Source organism: Arvicola amphibius, chromosome X (assembly GCF_903992535.2).
Source record: "Arvicola amphibius chromosome X, mArvAmp1.2, whole genome shotgun sequence".
Lineage (NCBI taxonomy): Eukaryota > Metazoa > Chordata > Mammalia > Rodentia > Cricetidae > Arvicola > Arvicola amphibius.
Genome location: NC_052065.1, coordinates 27,412,228 through 27,431,743, shown reverse-complemented (window position 1 = coordinate 27,431,743; position 19,516 = coordinate 27,412,228). Strand labels below are relative to the sequence as shown.

The 19,516-nt window shown below is 38.0% G+C and overlaps 1 protein-coding gene across 4 annotated transcripts in view; it reads left to right on the top strand.

Moving 5' to 3' along the window:
* The window catches only part of Cask (calcium/calmodulin dependent serine protein kinase), a 331,839-nt gene that overhangs the window by 289,672 nt on the left and 22,651 nt on the right, over positions 1 to 19,516 (top strand). The window contains exons 15-20 of one of the 4 annotated variants that reach the window (XM_038316593.2): positions 5,766 to 5,844; positions 7,668 to 7,753; positions 10,260 to 10,328; positions 12,816 to 12,884; positions 14,270 to 14,305; positions 15,849 to 16,045. In XM_038316593.2, the coding sequence (XP_038172521.1) occupies positions 5,766 to 5,844; positions 7,668 to 7,753; positions 10,260 to 10,328; positions 12,816 to 12,884; positions 14,270 to 14,305; positions 15,849 to 16,045 (536 nt within the window). The remainder of the gene's footprint in view (positions 1 to 5,765; positions 5,845 to 7,667; positions 7,754 to 10,259; positions 10,329 to 12,815; positions 12,885 to 14,269; positions 14,306 to 15,848; positions 16,046 to 19,516) is intronic. The other 3 variants (XM_038316596.2, XM_038316595.2, XM_038316597.2) reach the window with 3 other exon arrangements.

The window sequence follows — 19,516 nt, the reverse complement described above, 5'->3', positions numbered from 1 at the left end:
GGTACTGTACCTCCACTTATTCTCAGGAGCATCATAGATGGAGATGATCAGAAAGGGCTCTGGGGTTGTCACCAAGCAGACGGAAAGGATGGGGAGCTAAGGTGACGAGCAAACCAAAGAGCATGTGCAGAAGCCCGGCAGTAAAAAGGCTCTTTCATAGTTTCCAGGTGGAAACAAGGCACTGCAGCTGGCCAGCAGACAGCATGGCAAGCAGCAAGAGTGGGACCGTACAGTAGTGAAAGACATGTTATGGTGTCTGTTCTTTAGCCTAAAAACAGCAGAAAGCTATTGGAGGTTTTAAGCATGAAACTGGATTAGGTTTTCATTTTAGATTTAGCAATCTAAAAACTATTATGTAGATTCTAGAGAGACTAGATAACAAAGCAGACCCCGCCATGGTACAGGAGAGAGATAATGGTACACAGAACTACTGGGATGTGTATCAAGGCAGAAAGAATGAAAGAGCCAGGCATATGCTGACACATGCCTGTAATCCCAGCCCTGAGGGTGTGAGAAAATCGATGTAATAGCAAATTCAAAGCCAATTTGGGCTACTTGAGATACTATCTCCAAAAAAAATGAATGAATGAAAGTAAATCCATGAGGCATGTAATAGGTTGCAATGAAAGAAGCAAGAAGCAAGGAAGACCCTGAAACTTCAGGGTTCATACAATTGAAAGCATAAGGAGATAATGACATTGTGAAGAAGAGCACTGGGCAACCTTCAAGTTTAAAGATGGGAGCGTATTTCTAGTGATGAAGACATTCAAATATATGCATTTATCTTTTCTTCAAAGCTTAAGAGAACAAAATGCCTTCTTAAGAAAGAAGAGCAGATCCGTGACCACAATTTCCAGAAAGCCCTCGCTTCTGTGTATTCGTATTCGTTGTTCTTTGTCAGCTGTCTAACATTATCTGGCAGCATCCAAGGGGGCATGCAAACCAGGTACCTGTTCTGGTGCTCTCTAGGCTTAGCAACCCTTGGTCTTAAGAGTATGTGGCGACAGTTTTTGAGGCCTTGTGCATCTCATTTGATATCTGTCAGGTTGTACACTTCTAGAAGCACACTGACTAAATGATCCCGAGTTCCCTCCAAACTGTGAAAGTCAAAAATTTCATCCATTCATTTCATACTCTGATTTGCCCAATGAGCAAATGTTAAAAGTCCATGTGATGCATTGCTGCTTTAGATCCCCGTGGTACAGGGGCAGATATATATATATATATCTCCACATATCCACTTTCCACAGGGTGCCCCACGCTAAGGAAGTAAATTTGCAGTTTAGCACCGTTTGGCAAGACTAAACAAAACTAGAGGGAAGAAAGGCAGAAGAGGTAATGTCCAACCAAGCAAAGCAGACAGAAAGGTGTAAGGGACCATAAGGAGGTCCCAGAATACCTTGTGATCATACAATCTGAAGCAAGATAATGGCAGTTGTCTTTTCAGTGCGGGCTGACTACACAGACTTAGGGAAAGTACACACATCTATCCCTGAGTTAGTGCTTTCAGAAAGCAAAAATGACCTTGAACCACTCTTTAAAGTCTCTTTTAAAGGGGTGTTCTCCTTTGTGAACTCAGTGATAGCATATGTTTCACTCGCTGCCTTGAAAACAGGAATGGTTTTATGTAAAATATATATTAAGAATAATAGAATATAGCTACTGCAATTACTGTGGCCGTTTGCCTGTTTGCTTGTCTTCTTCATAACTCTGAATTACTCTGAAGATTATATTTACATAACCTCTTCTGCCTGGGGACCATCTATAATGCATGCATTCCCTAAGGCTGATACGCTTCCTCTGTACCCTAAGTTTTCCCCGTTTGTAACACTGTACTCACAATTGTTTCCCTGTTGACTGGGACTCCCATAGTTAGAAATGACAAATAACCTACTTGAACTGGCTTAACAGGAAGGGAAAGGCTTTTTTCTGTAAGCAATAAAAGACAAGGAATACATGCCACCACCACCCCAATTCCTCAAGCTGAGCCAGTACTTTCCCTGGGGTTTATGATCTTGGGAACAGAAAGAACATAAGTCAATTCTTCTCTGCAAAGAAATGTTGGGGCAGACAGAATAAAAAATATGGGCTATACTGGTTTGAAGTAAATATCCCTGGCAATGAAGATACTGTCTGACTCCTTTACTACTGTGCCTAAAAAGGTATCTATAACATAGTAGGTTCTCATCCATGTTAACTGAGTTAATATAGAAACCTATTAGCTTTAAGGGCGGAATCTCTATTGTGCCATCATTTCCCTCATGAAACTCAGTTTGGCGTATACATTTATTTATGGCATTTTCCAGAATACTACTCTAAGTAACCATGTATGCTGACTGAGTGTACCAATTGGAAATGAAACCTGAACATTACAATTGACTGTTAGTACCAAAATCGTTTGGATAAACTATACCTTTCACGGTACTTTCCTACTCCTTCTGAAAGCTTCAAAATAGAAACCATGCAAAAATATATCTTGTGGCATGGTTCAAATTAAGCTAGAATATAAATTCTTAGATAATTCCATGAAGCTTTCTGACAGAACACCATTTTCCAAATGTTATTCAGTCCAAAACTGAAAGCCTACTACTAACCACTTCAAATTCAAGAACACCATCCTATAAAGTGACCTTGTTAAAACATACACAATTCTGATCGCCATTCCCATCCTCACGAATATAAATCTAAAGAGTACTTAAGAGTCAGCATTGCTTAAATAGCTTCCTGTGTGATTGTTAGGATCAACCATATCTATCTCAAAAGCATGTTTATGGAAGTTTGTCTTTTAATAGGGAATATTTGAAAAACAAAATGTAAATTGACTTTAAATATAACCATGAAACTAAACTTGGGCTTCTGGCCCTCTCATCTGAAACAGATGAAATTAGGACAGATATTAAATTACAACCGAGAATGGTTTTTGAGATGTTGGACATCAAACAACAAAGGACAGAGATCTCTGAGAGAGCAGATGCAAAGACAATGACACCTGTAGCTGTCTCACCTTACTGCCTTCAGAGAGTTTCTAGGCCAGTGCAGGGGGAGGGAGTTCAGAAGCAAAGCAGGCAGAGTCCCTGAATTGAGGGAACAGAGCTAAGAATCCTAGGGAGACCAACAAAGGTGTCTTCCAAAAGTGGGCCAAATATAAACATCTGTAGACACACCAAAGTTAAAAGACTGTAACTTCTTCCCATATCTCTTAAGTCTCTTTAAAAATACTTTGCATTGGGATGCACAACAGATTGCAAGGGTAACGCCAAGGTCAAATATAAAGAAATGGCTGTGTACTATCAGAAAGTTCTCATAAATGAAGCAGCATAGTGTAGTATCACTCAAAGACAAATACGTATGCTATAGTAAAGCCAAATACAGCCACCAAAGTAGCAACATGAAGGGTTACAGCTAATTTGGATTGGGGGAGACTGAAGAGATGGCTCAGTGGGTAAGAGTTTGCTGAGTTGGGATCCCCAACATTCATGTAAAAGGTCAGATGTGCTTGTAATTGCAGCACTGGAGATGAAGGACAGAGGAGCATCGCTAGGATTTGTTAACTGTCAGCAGAGCCAAAATAATGCAAGATACAGCATAATGAGAATAATCCACAAGAATACAGAAAAAGAGGTTAAAAGGAAACATTAGAAGAAGTGGAACACAAAAAGAAGCTATATTTATACCAAACTGTGTAGCACAAGTAATAAAAACCCAGAGACAGATATTAGGATTCAACCTGAAGATCAGAGAAGCAAAGCAGCCAAGCCACTAGAGAGCTCTTACCTGTATGAAATCTTCAGACTGAAAAGAAAGCGAGTTCCTGTCTCCTCCTGCCTTATATTCCTCTAGTGCTGGGATTAAAGGCGCGTACCACCACTGCCAGGCTTTTATGGCTAACTAGTGTGGCTGCTGGGATTAAAGGTGTGTGCCACCACTGCCTGGCCTTTATGGCTGACTAGTGTGGCTGTTTTGTGTTCTGATCTTCAGGCAAGCTTTATTTATTAAAACACAAATGAAATATTACTATAAAACTATGTTAACAATCATACTAAATCTTAATAGTCTAAATTATCCTATTAAAAAGCAAAAGGTTCACAGTCCTTTAATACCAGAACTCTGGAGGCAGAGGCAAGTGAATCTCTGAGTTCAAGGCCATCCTGGTCTACAAAGCAAGTTCCCGGACAGGCAGGGATACATAGAGAAACTCTGTCTGGAAACCCACCCCTGCAAGAAAAAAGATGAGGTTGTCTGTCAAATTGGTTAAAAAAAAAAACAAAAGTATTCATCACATGGTGCCTGCAAGAAATGTGCTTTATGCAACAAGAAAAATTGTTTCACAATAAGTATAGAAAAGCTATATCACTATAACATTATTAGGATGAAGGCTGAAGTGGCTATATTAATATCAGAGTTTATTCTAGGACCACAATGAAGGTAACTTGAAAATTAATAACAGAGAAGCCAGGTATATTGTTGCACACCTGTAATTCCAGTGTTCAAGAGGCAGAGTCAGGAGGATTGTGGATTTGAAACCAGCCTGAGCTACACAGAAAGAATGTCTCAAAAATAAATAAAAACTGAAAAAAAATTTAAAAGACAGTATCTCAAATACTTGGAAAACTAAGTAACACAATTTGAAGTAACCCATAGATAAAAGAAAAAAATCAGAAGGTAATAGCATTTTGCAATTAATGAAAATTAACTACACTGTTTCAAATTTTGTGATACAACTGAAATAGTACTTAATAAGGAGACATATGTAACACTAAATATATTTCTAATATTTAAGTATATATTAAAAAACAAAAATCTCTCAAATTACCAACCATTTCTCAGACCTCCACCTTTAAAAAAAGACAAGAATAAATTAAAGCCAAAATTAGTAGATGTAAGAAAAATCAATAGAAATAAATGGGAATGGTGATATATTGCAGTGGTAAAGTGCTGGCTTAATATCTATGAGACCCTAAATTCAATCCTCGGTACTTAAAAAAAAAGTAAAAATCAGTGGAATAGAAAAGAGAAACTCAACAAAATCAATCAAACAGAAGATCAGATTGGTCATGAAGATACTAACACAGAAAAAACTATCCTGCTGTCTGTAGAAAGATGATCTACAAATACATGAAATGTCCCAAATCCTTTTTTAAAAAAATGTTATGAGTAAGTGGAGATTAAGTCTAAGATGCTGCTTTCTTTGTAACTGCCAGAACTGGAAAAGGTGCAGTGGAGGGAAGTATGAACAAGTTGTCGTGTGGAAACAATGCAATACCATTCTACAAAGACAAAGATTAAGTTATTTGATAATATAACAAAATGGTAGAATCTCAAAAATAATTATGATAAGTTGAAGAAAGCAGCCAAAATGAATGTGGCTCCGTTTCTAGATAAAACAAACTTACCTATAGTCGGGAAAGGCTCATCAGTGGCTGTTTGAGCATGAGTGGAGAGCATAGAACAATGGGAGTAGATTACCAACAAATGAGAGGAAAACCTTTGGGGATGAGACACAATTACCATCGGATTGTAGTGAAAGATTCACACATGCTTACATTTGTTAAACTTAGAAAATTTTAAAGTTTGAAATATTTTAAGTGGGTTATAAAATAAAATTGTTATTTTGTAGAATATAAAGGTGAGGAAGAGGGAACTAGAGTTGGTATGTACAATAAAAAGTAATTTTTTTAATTAGAAAAATATGGAAGGAAATAAAGTAGTGCTTTCATTTAATTGTACCCTTGCCAACTTTTTCTTCCTTTTTTTTTTTCTTACAGGGAATCACTTTGAAAATGAATGAGCTAAATCATTGTATTGTTGCGAGAATCATGCACGGGGGTATGATTCACAGGCAAGGTGCGTTCCATTTGTAATTTCTTAACTTTCCTTAACTCTTCCTGTGCATACCGAAGGAAATGGGGGAGGGTTCTTTTTGTTTTATGATTCAAATGAAGGAGCTGTTTGTCTTTGTGCTTCAGTCATTCTAGACCACATTCCCGAGTTCCATCCCCACCACCGCAAATGAAATAAAGTAAAATAAAAACTCCAAGTACTGTTTTATCTGTGTCCCACAAATTGTTATGTTGTAATTCATTTGTCGGTGTTCTTACATTTCTATTATAAGTTTTCATTGGTCCATAAGTGATTTAGAAGTGTTTTTATTTATCATATTTGAAGAGATTTTCTAGACATCTTTCTGTAATTTACAACTGACTTAATTGTGTTGTGGTCAGAGAGTGTGGTCTGTATGACATCATTTCTCAGAGGTTTGTTAAGACTTTCCTAGTGGCATAGCACTTTAATCATTTTTGTGAATCTGTGTTTATGAACAACCTTTATTTTTTAACTGTTGGCATACAGAATTCCATATATAATAATTGACTTGGTATTGTTAATGTTTTTGTTTAAATCTTCTATGTGTTGATTAAATTTTTGTGTGTTTGACTTACCAATATTTAAATATCCATTTATAGTAGTAGAGTATTCCAATGTCTACTTATAAATCTCTCTTTGCACATATATATTTGACTATATGAATTAGGTATATTGACCTCAAATTCACTATGTAGCCAAGGGTAACTTTAAACTTGTAATCCTCCTGCCTCTACCTCTTGAGTGCTGGGATTAAGGTTGGGCACTACTGTGACCAGTTTTGATCACTGTTTTTGATAGAGTAGCTCATTAATGTTTGTTGTGATGATTCTACTATCTTGTTCTCCTTGTTCATTTGAGGGGGGTGTTTGTTTCATTGCCCCCTAATTGCTAGCTTTAAATTTCAGCACCCTATTTCTGTGATATCAGTGGGTACCTTGAAATTTTAAGCTTTCTACGTATTCAAATTAAACAATACCTTTATTGTGTTTATTTCTGTGTGCATGTTCACATGTGCACTCCTGCACACACACAAACATTCACACACACACACACACACACATGCCACAGTGTGCATGTAGATGTCAGAGAACAACCTGCAGGAGCCAGTTCTCCTTCCACCACATAGTATCCAGGTGTTGAACTCAGATTGTCAGACTTGGTGGCAAGAGTCTTTTATTGAAGGCCCATATTTTCTTTTATTTATCTTGTTCTTCCTGGATCTGTATAGTAACACTTTTACCAGTTCAAAAAAACATTCAACTGTTCAAACATTTCCTCTTCTTCATGTTCTCTGCTCTTTCTGAATTTAAGTTACTCCTATATTCCATAGCTTTTAAAATATATTCTTTATTTCTTGTTTCCTGTTTTTCTTATGTCTTTGTTTCTATGATCTATATTTTATGTAATCTTTTGTTTCACCTTAAAGATCACTGAACCGCTCCTCAGCCATGTCTGAATTCTTATTCAGTTTACCCATTTATTAGCTTATATTATCATTTATGTTTTTGTTTTAGAAGTACTAGTCATTTATCTTATTTTGAGTTCTGTCTGCTCATACCTAATAGTCTCTTATTGGGTTGTCAACAAATTTCTGTGGCCATCCATTAAAACTGTGCTTTCTGAAAGTAGATCTGTTTGGATGGTTTTACTACGTAAAAGTTAAATAATTCTGCAGCCAAATATGAATCTGAAACATTGACTTTTAGATATGTAACTTATTTTTCTATTACATTGATACCTTTGGCTTTTTGTTATTATAAAAACATTTACTCGTTTCATGTTTATAATTGTGTGTGACTTTTTAGGTACACTTCATGTTGGTGATGAAATTCGAGAAATCAATGGCATCAGTGTTGCTAACCAAACAGTGGAACAACTACAAAAAATGCTTGTAAGTAATGCGAGTTCCCTTTTCTAAGATTAAGTTCTAGTCCATTAGCTTAGATTTTGCCTTTTTAGTACATTTATTGATTAATGTGTTTGTGTGCAAGTGTGCTTGCACACTTGTCTCTACATATGTGGAGTTCCAAGGACAGCTTGAAGGAACTGGTTCTCTGCTTTCTCCATGTGTGCCCCAGAGATTAAACTCAGGTCATCAAGCTTTGTGGCAAGTGCCTTTACCTGCCAAGCCATCCTTTTTACTTATTATGTTTTTAATTAAAATATAATTACATTTCCCTCCTTCGCTTTCTTCCCTCCATCCCCTTTTGTAGACCATTCCCTCCATCCCTCTCACTCATGGCCTCTTTCCCTTCGCTATTATACATGTATAAATGTTTCTGTGTATAAATACAACTTGCTGATGGCGTTAAATGTTAATTGTATGTACGTGCTTTCAGAGCTAACCACTTAGAATTGAATGACCGAGTGGGAGGCTTGTCCCTGGGAATTGAATAATTCTCCCCCTCAACAGTCTTAAATTACCTGTAGTTCTTTGTCTAGGCTTGCAGCGCCACGTGTTGTTATAAGTTCAGTGCAATGGCTGTGTCTTAATCTGCTGCTCTTTCAGCCAGCAATTGTGACTCCACAGTTTACCCCCCCCACACACACACACTTCTCTGGCTGCAGCCTGGCAGGAATTCTGTTCCCACAGGCAAGGGCTCTGTTGCTGCCACTAAAGGTAGCTTTAACTAAACCTTTATCATTCTGTTTATAAATAAGACTTGAGATACAAAGGCTAGGGTAAAAGTAAAGAGAGGTAGAGCAGCAACTAGCTAACCTTCTTCTGTCCTTGTGGGCCTCTCCGAAAGAGAGCATCCTTCTGCTCCAGCAAACAAATAAAGCTCTATGGCACTCCAAATCCCTCCCCACTGCTTCTGGTGTGTCTCTCTATATTTTCCAGGTGCCCTCTGATACTCTATGATTACTTTCTGTCATCCAGTTACTAACTCAGCCTTCTGACCCAAGCTTAATTTTATTTCCCCCTTCCATGATAGTATGTCTATCAATGTTCTCATTGTTTCGGTCTTGTTACTGAGCCATGTTGACAGCTCCACTAACTTATTTTGTTTAAAAAAAAATACCTAATATAGGCAATGGAGAGATGGCTCTGTGGGTAAAAGCACTTGTGGGAGTACCTGAGCCTGGATGCCACGCTCATGTAAAAAGCAGGGTATGGTCTCACCTGCCTAAAACCCCAGTATAGTATCTGGTGGAGACATGAGGGTAGCTGGGGCTTGCTAGCCACCAGCCTAGTTGCGGGTTCAGTGAAAGGTCCTGTCTCAAAGAAATGAGGCAGCGAGTAGCGGAGCAGAGCACTCCACGTGTTCTTCTGGCCCCCACAAGCATATGCGCACGGGTGCTGACACTTTCATACCCACATGCACATACACCGAACACACAGAGGAACCGTACTCACTCATAGTTAACACATGCACTAAATAAGTCGATATTTAAAAACAAACACTGCTCTTCAGTCATAATCAGAATGCTTCTTGTGCCATCGTGCATGTGAAGCTGAACTTGTGCAATGTTCATTAAAACTGGCAACCAGGGAACCGTTTTAACTGCAGTGGAGTTTGGAACCATTTGTCCTGCCTTTAGCAGTGTGGGCTTTTACACTGTTCATCCTTCATCTGTTTCTTACCAACCAGATATTTATGAAAACACCTTCCCAATATGTACTCATGTGAACTAGTTTCTCACTGACCTCAAAAGGCTCCTGACATGAGCAATATCAGAAACCTCTTTCCTGTTTAGCTGAGTCATGGCCAGCTGTAGTGTGTTTCTCCACAGCACAAGGTGTGGGGGGGGGGGAGTCACTATAGGCCAGGTCACTATTGACTCTACTCAAAAAGTCTCTGTACTGAAATTAGACCTTCATTAAAAAGCACTGACAGCCGCTGACAGACCTCCATCTGTGTCTCTGTTGTAGCAAACAGAGGGAAACGTTTGTTTTCTGCCTTGGGTCCTTCTTTCTGCTTCCCGTATAATGAATGCCTAGTAGGCATGAAGTAAGCATCCAAGGCTTGCTGTCGTAAAAAAGAATGCCAAAATTCATAAAGTGTAAAAGCAATTTTATGGTGGTAGCATCAGAAAGTAGCATATTAAATAGAATTTTTATGTAAATAGTTTCTTGTTAAGTTCAATATATCGTTCCTGTAAGGTGTGTCATTTCGACTCTTGCGTATTCATATCTACAGAAAGATAAGCATCAGAGATCTCTATGACCGCTTACTGCTAGGTATGAGACAGTCAGCCTTGGCTTCCCTGGACATTTCCCAGAAACTTCTACCAGTAACCTGAGTGGTTCCTGCCTTGTAATGAGGTTTTATTTTGGGGCTGTGTGCTGTCAAGTGGTGTGTACTAATTGCACCCACGTGTTTTGAATGGTTTCTTCTGTGTTTTTGTGTGCAACATGTGTTTGCATGAGAACTCTCCTCTCTTTTTCCTCCCAGAGGGAAATGCGGGGGAGTATTACCTTCAAGATCGTACCAAGCTACCGCACTCAGTCTTCATCCTGTGAGGTAATAACTCTAACAAGCCTCCCCATCTCCTGACTTCTTAACTAACTGTCTGCTGATGGCTGAATGTTTTTGCTTTCTGGGAAATTGTTTCTGCCTGTGCTGTTAGATCACTGCACACCAATTTTACAACGAAGATAACGGAACAGAGGAGGTCCCAACCACCTCCTCAGCCCCACTTCCATGCAGATATCTTCAGCCTTTCTGTAGCCAAATCTAAGCCAAATATAGAAAAACTCCAATAACAGAAAAAAAAATGAAATCCCCGAGGCAAAAAAATACAGTAGTATTTTCAGGAAGTCCATTCACAAGTAGTTCTTCTTTCCAAGAATCTGAGAAGAGATCAAGTCCTGTTGAGACATTGCTGTTTGAGTGACTGCAGGCCTTAGATGAGCATTGCGACCCTGGGGAATTGGAACTGACTTCACTACAGGGGTGTAAGCTTTTGCAACCTTTCAGAAACGTCTGCATATGTGAAATGTTAAGTTACTCCTAAACAAATACCGTTTGTACAATAACAGCCCCAAAGTTTCTTAAAACATATTTATCCTCTTGCTATTAGAGCTCTTTCAACTTACATTTTTTCAGTTTTATGTTGTTCATTATAGTAAAAAAAAAATCTATTCTTTCTATATTTCGAGACACAAATTATTATAAAATTTTTGGTTGTAGCTTATCAGCACAAGTATTACTTATTGGAGCTTATTTTAAAATTTTTCCTGTTGATCTTCCAAGTATGTTATTCTAAAGTACAAGAGCTGGGGATATACCTCAGTGATAAAATGCTTGCCTAGCATGTGTGAGGCCCTAGGTTCAAATCCTATCACTGCAAATAAATAGATATAATGTGTACATTTTCTAAAGGTAATTTTTAAAGGCCAGTAGCCAACTTACTAGATTTGTGTTTAAGAAAATTTGAAATAGAAATTATACTTTTCAAGTTTCTAATGATGCTACAGATGTCACAAGAAAACAATTAGAGTGTTCATATTTTTCATCTAAGCCTATTCAACATATGTATAAGATCTGTGCTTTTGTCAAATATATTTTTAGTGAGGCAGTGACAAAGTGTCTATTTTGTTGAGTCTTGAGCTCCTCTTGGTGGCTTCCTATGGAATGTCAATTAATAATACATTTCAAAGCTTTGCAGAACTTCTCCAGCTTCAGTATTTGGAGCATTGAATTTTGTTAGAGTATGAACCTTTCAGAGAAAGAGAATAGCACGCATACATTTTTCTATAGATAATTTAAATACTCTAAAACCATAGGTGTTCCTCACACCATTTTTCATGTGTTAAAAGAAACTGAATAAATAGATTGGATTGAGGGATGCTAACCAGAAATATTGTTAGTTATTAGTACAAGTTTGTCTCTCTTTTTTTAAATAGTTGAACTAGTTAGAGGGAAACACGGATATTATACATATAAATTCTATACCTTTGAATATTAGGAAAAAAGTAATGATTCCCTTCTTCATATTCTTTATGTGTTCACCTCCAACATATAAACACACTGGTTTGTTTTTTTTACATGCCTGGCTATGGCAAGGCTTCTCAAATGAAGGCTCATACTTCTGCCATACCCTACCCAACTGACTTAAATCCTAAAGACTGACAAATAGAGATCAAGCTACTCAGTAATGATGTAGAATGTTCTCTGAGGGATCTCATTCTATTTCAGGGTAGCCAATTCCAGAAGTTCTCTTTCAATATTCTAGAAAAAAAATACCTATCTTTTGAACAGAAGTTCATCAAGAACTCTAAATTTAAATGTTTAAAGCACTTATTTTCTTCTCCTCTTAGCTCTTTTCATTAAAGTTGACTTGGAATGGAACCTGCGAAGGATTCTGAGTGGGTTGGACAGCAGAGCAGTCTGGGAATCTGGCTCTAGGGAGAGTGCCGTGACTCTTGGGAGTTTGTCCAGAAGCAGAACATTGTTTCTTGGAGTTACTATTGTACTAAGTCAGCTAAAATGATACAACAGAAGAGCGTTGCCCTCTGGTGCAGCTTTCTCTTTTATCCCCATTAGTAATTTTTATTCTAGAAATGTCTTGACAATGGGATACCTAAAAATCATTGACTACTTCTCAGAGCCATTCTTTAACCTATTCTTTAGTATAAAACTAGGCAGTTGAGGTCTTTAGCACAGTAGTATTATAATATTTATCATCATTAGATATTTGATAGGGTCTTAATATCACTCTCCTGGGGTCCCAATTAAAAAAAAAAACAAAGATTGTAGAATTTGGGATACAGGAGGAAAATAATCATTAATGAATGATAATACCGTCCTCACTAATAATATGGGAATCTTCAAACTACAAAAAAGTTCTTTCATACTTCTGCAAAATCATACAAGTAAGTCAGTATGGCACCTTTTATAGCATTAACCTCAAAGGAAATGGTTGTCAGACTGTGGTTGTAACTGTTGATGTAAATATCTGTTTCTGTGCTGGTGTTTTGTGTTAATGAACCTTGTGTCTTATTTCAGAGAGATTCCCCCTCCACTTCCAGACAGTCCCCTGCTAATGGTCATAGCAGCACTAACAATTCTGTTTCGGTAAGAACTCTAGCTTCACACAGCCAAGTGTGACAATTCTGTTGGTGCTCACCTGCCATGAGTGTTTAGTTCCATGTGTTCAATGGAAAGATTGTCTTCTGCAGACGCACAAGGCTACTGCAGCAGCAGTGCACTTTACTCCGGAAAACCCTTCCTCAACATTTCTTCCTCCTTAAAAATCAGTTACATCTGAAGAAACGTAGTACAGGACTGCTAGAGCTGTTCTAAAATTCACTCTCTGCCTCCCCGCCAGTATGTATGACTGTCCAGAGGATATAAATAGAACTGGGTTGAAATTTCTTTAAGAATTTTTTAATTTAAAAAATTGACAAAGAAACGTAAGGGATTTTGCAGAATAAGGATTTGGGTACTCTTGGGCTTTACAGTTTTCCACTCTGAGGGATATCAGCAACATGTTTTAGTTTCCGCTATCTAAGTTTATGAATTGGTGTGCCCTCTTGTTATTGTGGTACGTGCACATATTTTTGTGAATTATAAGCCTTGCCTGGATATGAAAAGCAAAAAGAACTGGCTTCAAACTGCACTTAAGCCACGCTGGTATCACATCTTTAACACAAAGTACATATTTGACTTGAACTTGGAAAGTTGCTCTTTCAGAACTCTCCATTTTGGCTTCTATAAAGAATCGTTTAGTCAAAACAGAAGCATTTCCATGTGCAGGTTTGCCATTTTTCGGGATAGCCAAATCTCTAAGTTGGTGGTGGTGCTGCCTGTCAGCCAGCTGCAATTAGAGCGCCCTAAGAATGCAGCAGTTGTTACCTTTTGTCCTGATTTCTAATTTGCCCTTTAAAAATCTATCAACTTTTTTATCAAATAAAATCATAAATCATTCAAAGATCATCTCAAATGGAATGATATCCCAAGTATCTAAGTAAGAAAAATTGTGCGAGAAAATTATTCATAACTTTATTTCCAAATGTGAATCTAGACTCCCGAAGAATTCCTTTTTAACATTCACATGTAGCACTTTTGTGATGGGAAAAGGCCATAGAGCCATTAAACTTGTCCAAATCTGAGCGGTTGCAGTGATGCACTTGAAAAAGACAACCGTTCTCTTGTGCTCAGGGGTTTTTGTAATAGGCTGTTTGAACCGCAGTGGCTTTTGTGTTGAAGATGCTGAGTTGTTTCTTAAGAACACATTTTCTCTCTGCTTCAACTTACCTGCTTTCTTCAGCTTGCTGCTAAATGGCCTGGGTTTGATTTTTTTTTTAATAACTCAACACTTCTAAGAAATGTGATAATGTATATGATCTCTTTACAACTTAAAGCTAGTTCATTTTTAACCATATTGTAACAGAAACACACAAATGTGCTCTTGACAAGTAAATGAAAATTTTTTCTCCTGGGTTGGCTTTATTCTACAGGACTTGCCGTCAACCACCCAACCAAAAGGACGACAGGTGAATAGATACCTCTATAGAAACTTCTCTACACTGAGCTAATAGTCGCTCCTTTATTAACCCTTTCCATCCCATAATGTCTGCATTTTGGACCATAACATTTGAGCATTGAAAGCTTGTACCATTTCATTTTAACACATTATACATGACTAATTCTCTATAAAGATTTTTTTTTTTACTCACACCTCTGTAGCTGTGATGGTTATTGTAATTTCAACCTGATCATTTTCACTGACAGTAAATAGTTTAGCCTTAGAGAGTCCTACCTGCCTCTGGTGCATAAAGAGTTCATAGAATTCTAAATATAACCGAAAGTCATGCCCTAGCGAACATTTCAAGGGGATTTTCTGAAATTGAAAACTGAATTAAAATTAAATTTGTATTTGCCTGTGTATGTCTAATAGGTACATATGATGGAAACCAGCGTCAGTACCCTGGCCTTCATCCTGATATTGCTGTGCTAGCTTAGAATTGCTAAGTGCTGTGCAGCATCACCGGAAACCTTTCGAACAGCCAGCACTTTTAAAGTGTGGATTTTAGGCACAAATGCAGAGATTTGTTCATTTTAAGAGCTAGATTACTAGAATATTAATAGCACACAATGGCTCCGAAGCCTCAGGTTGGTTTTACAGTGACTTAAATGTGAATATTCAACCTTAATATCAAGGGATGGAATCATGGGACTTTTTTTCTTTAAATGTAATGCTAAAAATAAATCTGATTTTAAGTTAATAATTTTATAAATTGCAGTTGGTAGAATGTGCCCACAGTTTACTCTCAGAACTACATAACTGAGGCAACGTTGGATATAATACCTTATTTTAAAACACTGGAATTCCAGTCATTCATAAAACGCTGCTGTGTTATAACTCCTGTCTGCTATTATGTCTCTTAAATTCATACACCATAAAGCTTAGAGCCTTGAATCGTGCATGCTTTGATGCTATGTACTGATTTCAAGGGTTACACTGGCAAGGCAAGGGTTCAGATTCATCTTTATTTTCCCAGGATAGTAAAGCACAAATACAAAGCCAAAATTCCTCTAAAGAAATAAAGCTATATTTTTAACTTTTAAATAGTGTTTGAGTTACATATAGCTTTGTCTGCCACTTGTCATGAAAGTCTCCAACAGCAAGATACCAGCCCAGGGTTCTTGCTACTTTAAGATAAAAACGTGCTCTGAGTGCTAAAGGCTTAAAGGCTGCCTCATGGACGTGACAACTCATCCATCCCATCATCATAGCCATAGCAAGCTTTAAAATTGGTGAGCATACTGCTCTATATACACCTATAGTATTACTAAAAGCAGAATTTGTTCAACAAGTATTTTAAGTGTTCCTTCTAGATATAAACAGCAAAGTTGAAGCTGTAATCATTAGACATGGCACCCTGTTTCTGTGTCCTATTTCCATACATTCTTTCAGTTTCATTATCTGATGTCCTGATTGTGTTGTAAATGTTGATGTGTGGTTATTAGATTAGTTGGTCACTGTTTTCCTTCACATCACTGTGGCCTCCTTTCTTACAACCTCCTGTTTTATAGATATATGTAAGAGCACAATTTGAATATGATCCAGCCAAGGATGACCTCATCCCCTGCAAAGAAGCTGGCATCCGATTCCGAGTTGGTGACATCATTCAGATTATTAGTAAGGATGATCACAACTGGTGGCAGGGTAAACTGGAAAACTCCAAAAATGGAACTGCAGGTCTCATTCCTTCTCCTGAACTTCAGGAATGGTATGTTTTTTTGTTGTTTTATGATGAAACGATGTCCTCCCTTCCAGTTCTCAATACTACACTTCCTTGATAAATCTTTTGCTTTGATAACTATACAAAACGCAATTGTCCGAGATTAGAGATCAAATCCAAAAAAATCAGTTGTTCAAAAATTCTCAATCCTCACCTTATAGTCAGCTACTTGTTCCAGTTAGATCTGCACATGTATATAGAAAGGAGGGTCTGGAGACAAGCTGAGTGACTAGCCTCAACTCCCACAAACTGTTCTCCTCTCCTTAGAATAGCATTTTCTTCCAGATATACCTTCCTCTTGTTCCTCTGTATTCTTTCATGACCATCCTACAATACCAAGGGGGAAAATCTTCAAATACCATGACTCAGCGTCACTCAGGGTATCTAACGATGCAACCTGTTTTGCTGTTGGGAGAAAGGACAGTTGTTCTTTGCCTTACCAGTCTTTAAGAATGATTTTTCCAGGTTTTAAGAATGGTTTCTCTAGCTCAGAAGTAGATGCTTGCCTGGCATGCCCTGGGTTCCATCCACAGAACAAGAGACAGGGTTAAAGATGACCTATTCTGTTAGAAGGCTTACGTTGTGAAACAGGTTGAAGTCAGACAGGCATTTTAGACCCTATTGCTGAGAGAAGAGAGAATGTATATCATCTGTTAAGTATTTGGCCATTATCTACCAGAAATCTAGTACGAAAAAAAGATAATCTAATGTCTTGGTTTTGTTTTGTGTAACAAAAGGTAACCTGCCAAGAACTAAAATTCTACCACCCCCTAACCTGTACCCCCCCCAAAAAAAATTACTTGAACTTTCTTAAAAGTCAAAAATACCAAGCCCATAAATATCTCTGCTTTTCACCAGTCCTTCTTTCGAGAGTTTATTTAAGAGTTTTAAAGCTTTGGTTTTTTGTTTGTTAGTTAGTTTGTTTGTTTGTTTGTTTTTTCAGTTAATCTCTTTGTCTTGATTGCCTCTTTCAACTATCTCATGTTTTCTAAAAATATTGTTAAATTTAGAAAGTTGGAGTGGACGGGGAGTTCAGGCACCATCATTTACACATGGAGAAATATGGGCCCAAACAGAGAAACAGCAGCCTGCCATCTGGCATTGTCTTTTAAGTCTGATCTGCAGACAGCTTAGCATAAGTAGGAAGAAAGAAATTTCTAAGTCTTTTTAATGTGGCTGCTGTGTATGATACAGTTCACAAAATGTCTTCTAGAGAGCTGTCATATATACGAGCATTTATTCAGAATAGTCATGTGTGGGCTGGGGATGTAGTAGTCAAGTGGTGAGGCCCGGGGATTGATTCCTAGCATCGAGTAAACCAGGTGTGGTGCTGCAGACCTGTAATCCAGCACTTGGGAGGCTTAGATGGGATGATCGGAAGCTCAGGGTCATCTTTACTTACATAGAGAGTTTGAGGCCATCCTGGGACACGGGAGACAGTCGTATTGGAAACAAATTTTAAGGGAAGAAAAACAATAATTATACAGATTCCAGGCTTCCTCCTACTTAAAGTAGCTATATAAATCACAAGCTGTTAGTCCTCTGCAGGAATCTGGAGAAGCCACAGTGGAAAAAGATGGTTCACTTCTTGGCTCTGCTGAGGTATAGGCTCTTCAGATCAATCTTCCTGCTGCAAAGAAAAAATGCTGCAGAAAATGGAGGAGTTTGTTTTGTTTTATTTTAATGAGCTTGAAAGCACTAAATAGCTCAAAAGTATACTGGGGAACTCAACATCCAGTTCTTCTATGAGACCCTTTCACCAGAGCCATAAGAAAAATCTAAGAGCATCAAGTACCCTATCTTACCAAGAAGGCATTTGCTATTATGCCAGAGAACCAAGAATAGGATATAAGCTAAACAAAGACAGAGAATCTGTCAGGAACTGTTCCTCACAGTGTAAAAAACAATTCAGTCAGTCAGGTGTTGTAGTATTCATCTGAATCCCCATATATTGTGAACTAAAGAGGAAAATCTCCAGGAGTTCAAGGCTAACCTAGTCTACATAGTGAGATCCAGGCTAGCGTGGACTGCAGAGACCTTCTTTCAAAATGGCAAAAAAAATAGACTCTCCTGAAACTGTAGGATAAATAACTGGTTTTAATGTATTAAATAAGGCTGGAGATGTAGCTCACTCGTAGAATGTTTGCCTACCATTATCAAGGCCTTAGGGGGAGTTATGAACCAGGAGGGGTGGCCCATGCCTGTAATCCCAGAATTTGGGAAGTGGGAGGCAACAGGATCAATTCAAAGCCAGCCTCATTTTCATAATGACTTTGAGGCCAGCCTGGACTACATGAAGCCTTGTTTTTAAGAATAAGAAAACATGTCAGGCATGGTGGTGCACATTTTCAGTCCCAGCACTTGGAGGTGCAGGCAAGAGCATCAAAAATTCAAAGTTATACTTGACTACATAAAGACTCTGAAGCCACCCTGAGATACAAAAGAACCTGTCTCAAACAAAATAAGATAAATTTTACTAAGGCATTAAAGAAGACAGACAGACAGACATTGCAGTAATGGACTATAAGACTCAATATTGTAAAGATGTCTATTCCTCCTACATTAATTGTACCAATGCAATCTCAGTCAAAATTACAAGTTTTGAAATTGACAAACTAACTTTAAAGTTTACATGGAGATGTTAGAGAAATGACTCCATGAGTAATTCATGCAGTCATGAATCCCAGAGTTCAGATCTCGGGAACCACATAGCAAACCAGGTGTGTGCCTATAACCCTAGCTCCTAGAAAATTGAAGACAGGGGGATCACTGAGACTTGCTGATTTCCAGCCTAGCTAAGAAAACATGAGCGCCAGATTCAGGGAGAGATCCTACCTCAAACAAATAAGTGGAGAGTGGCAAGTAGAACACCCAACTCACACATACATATATTCATGCATACATAATCATCTTTAAAGTTTGCCTGGAAATGCACAAGTTCAGGGATAGCCAGCATATCTAGAACACAAAACAAGGTCTTACTCAACCAAATACCAAAACAAGTTACAATTATAAAGGTATAATAATTCAGAGGTAGCCTGGTGGTGGTGGCACACGCCTTTAATCCCAACACTCGGGAGGCAGAGGCAGGAGGATCTCTGTGTGTTTGGAGTCAGCCTGGTCTACAAGAGCTAGTTCCTGGACAGGCTCCAAAGCTACAGAGAAACCCTGTCTCGAAAAACCAAAAAAAATAATAATAATTCAGAGGTATTCAGATAGACCAACTAAAGAGAAAAAAATCCTAAAGCACTCCCATACCAAAATAGCTACTGGCTATGTAAAAAATAATACTGTACAGCAGTGAGGAATGGTCTTACTTTGTTCAGTATATCCTGCTAGGACAGTTGGGTATCCAAAAAGAAGACAAAAGAGACTGGAATCCTACTTCATATGATAAGCAAAGAACATTTCTAATAAAATATGAAAGACAAGACTATAAACTTTAAGAATTTCTATGCA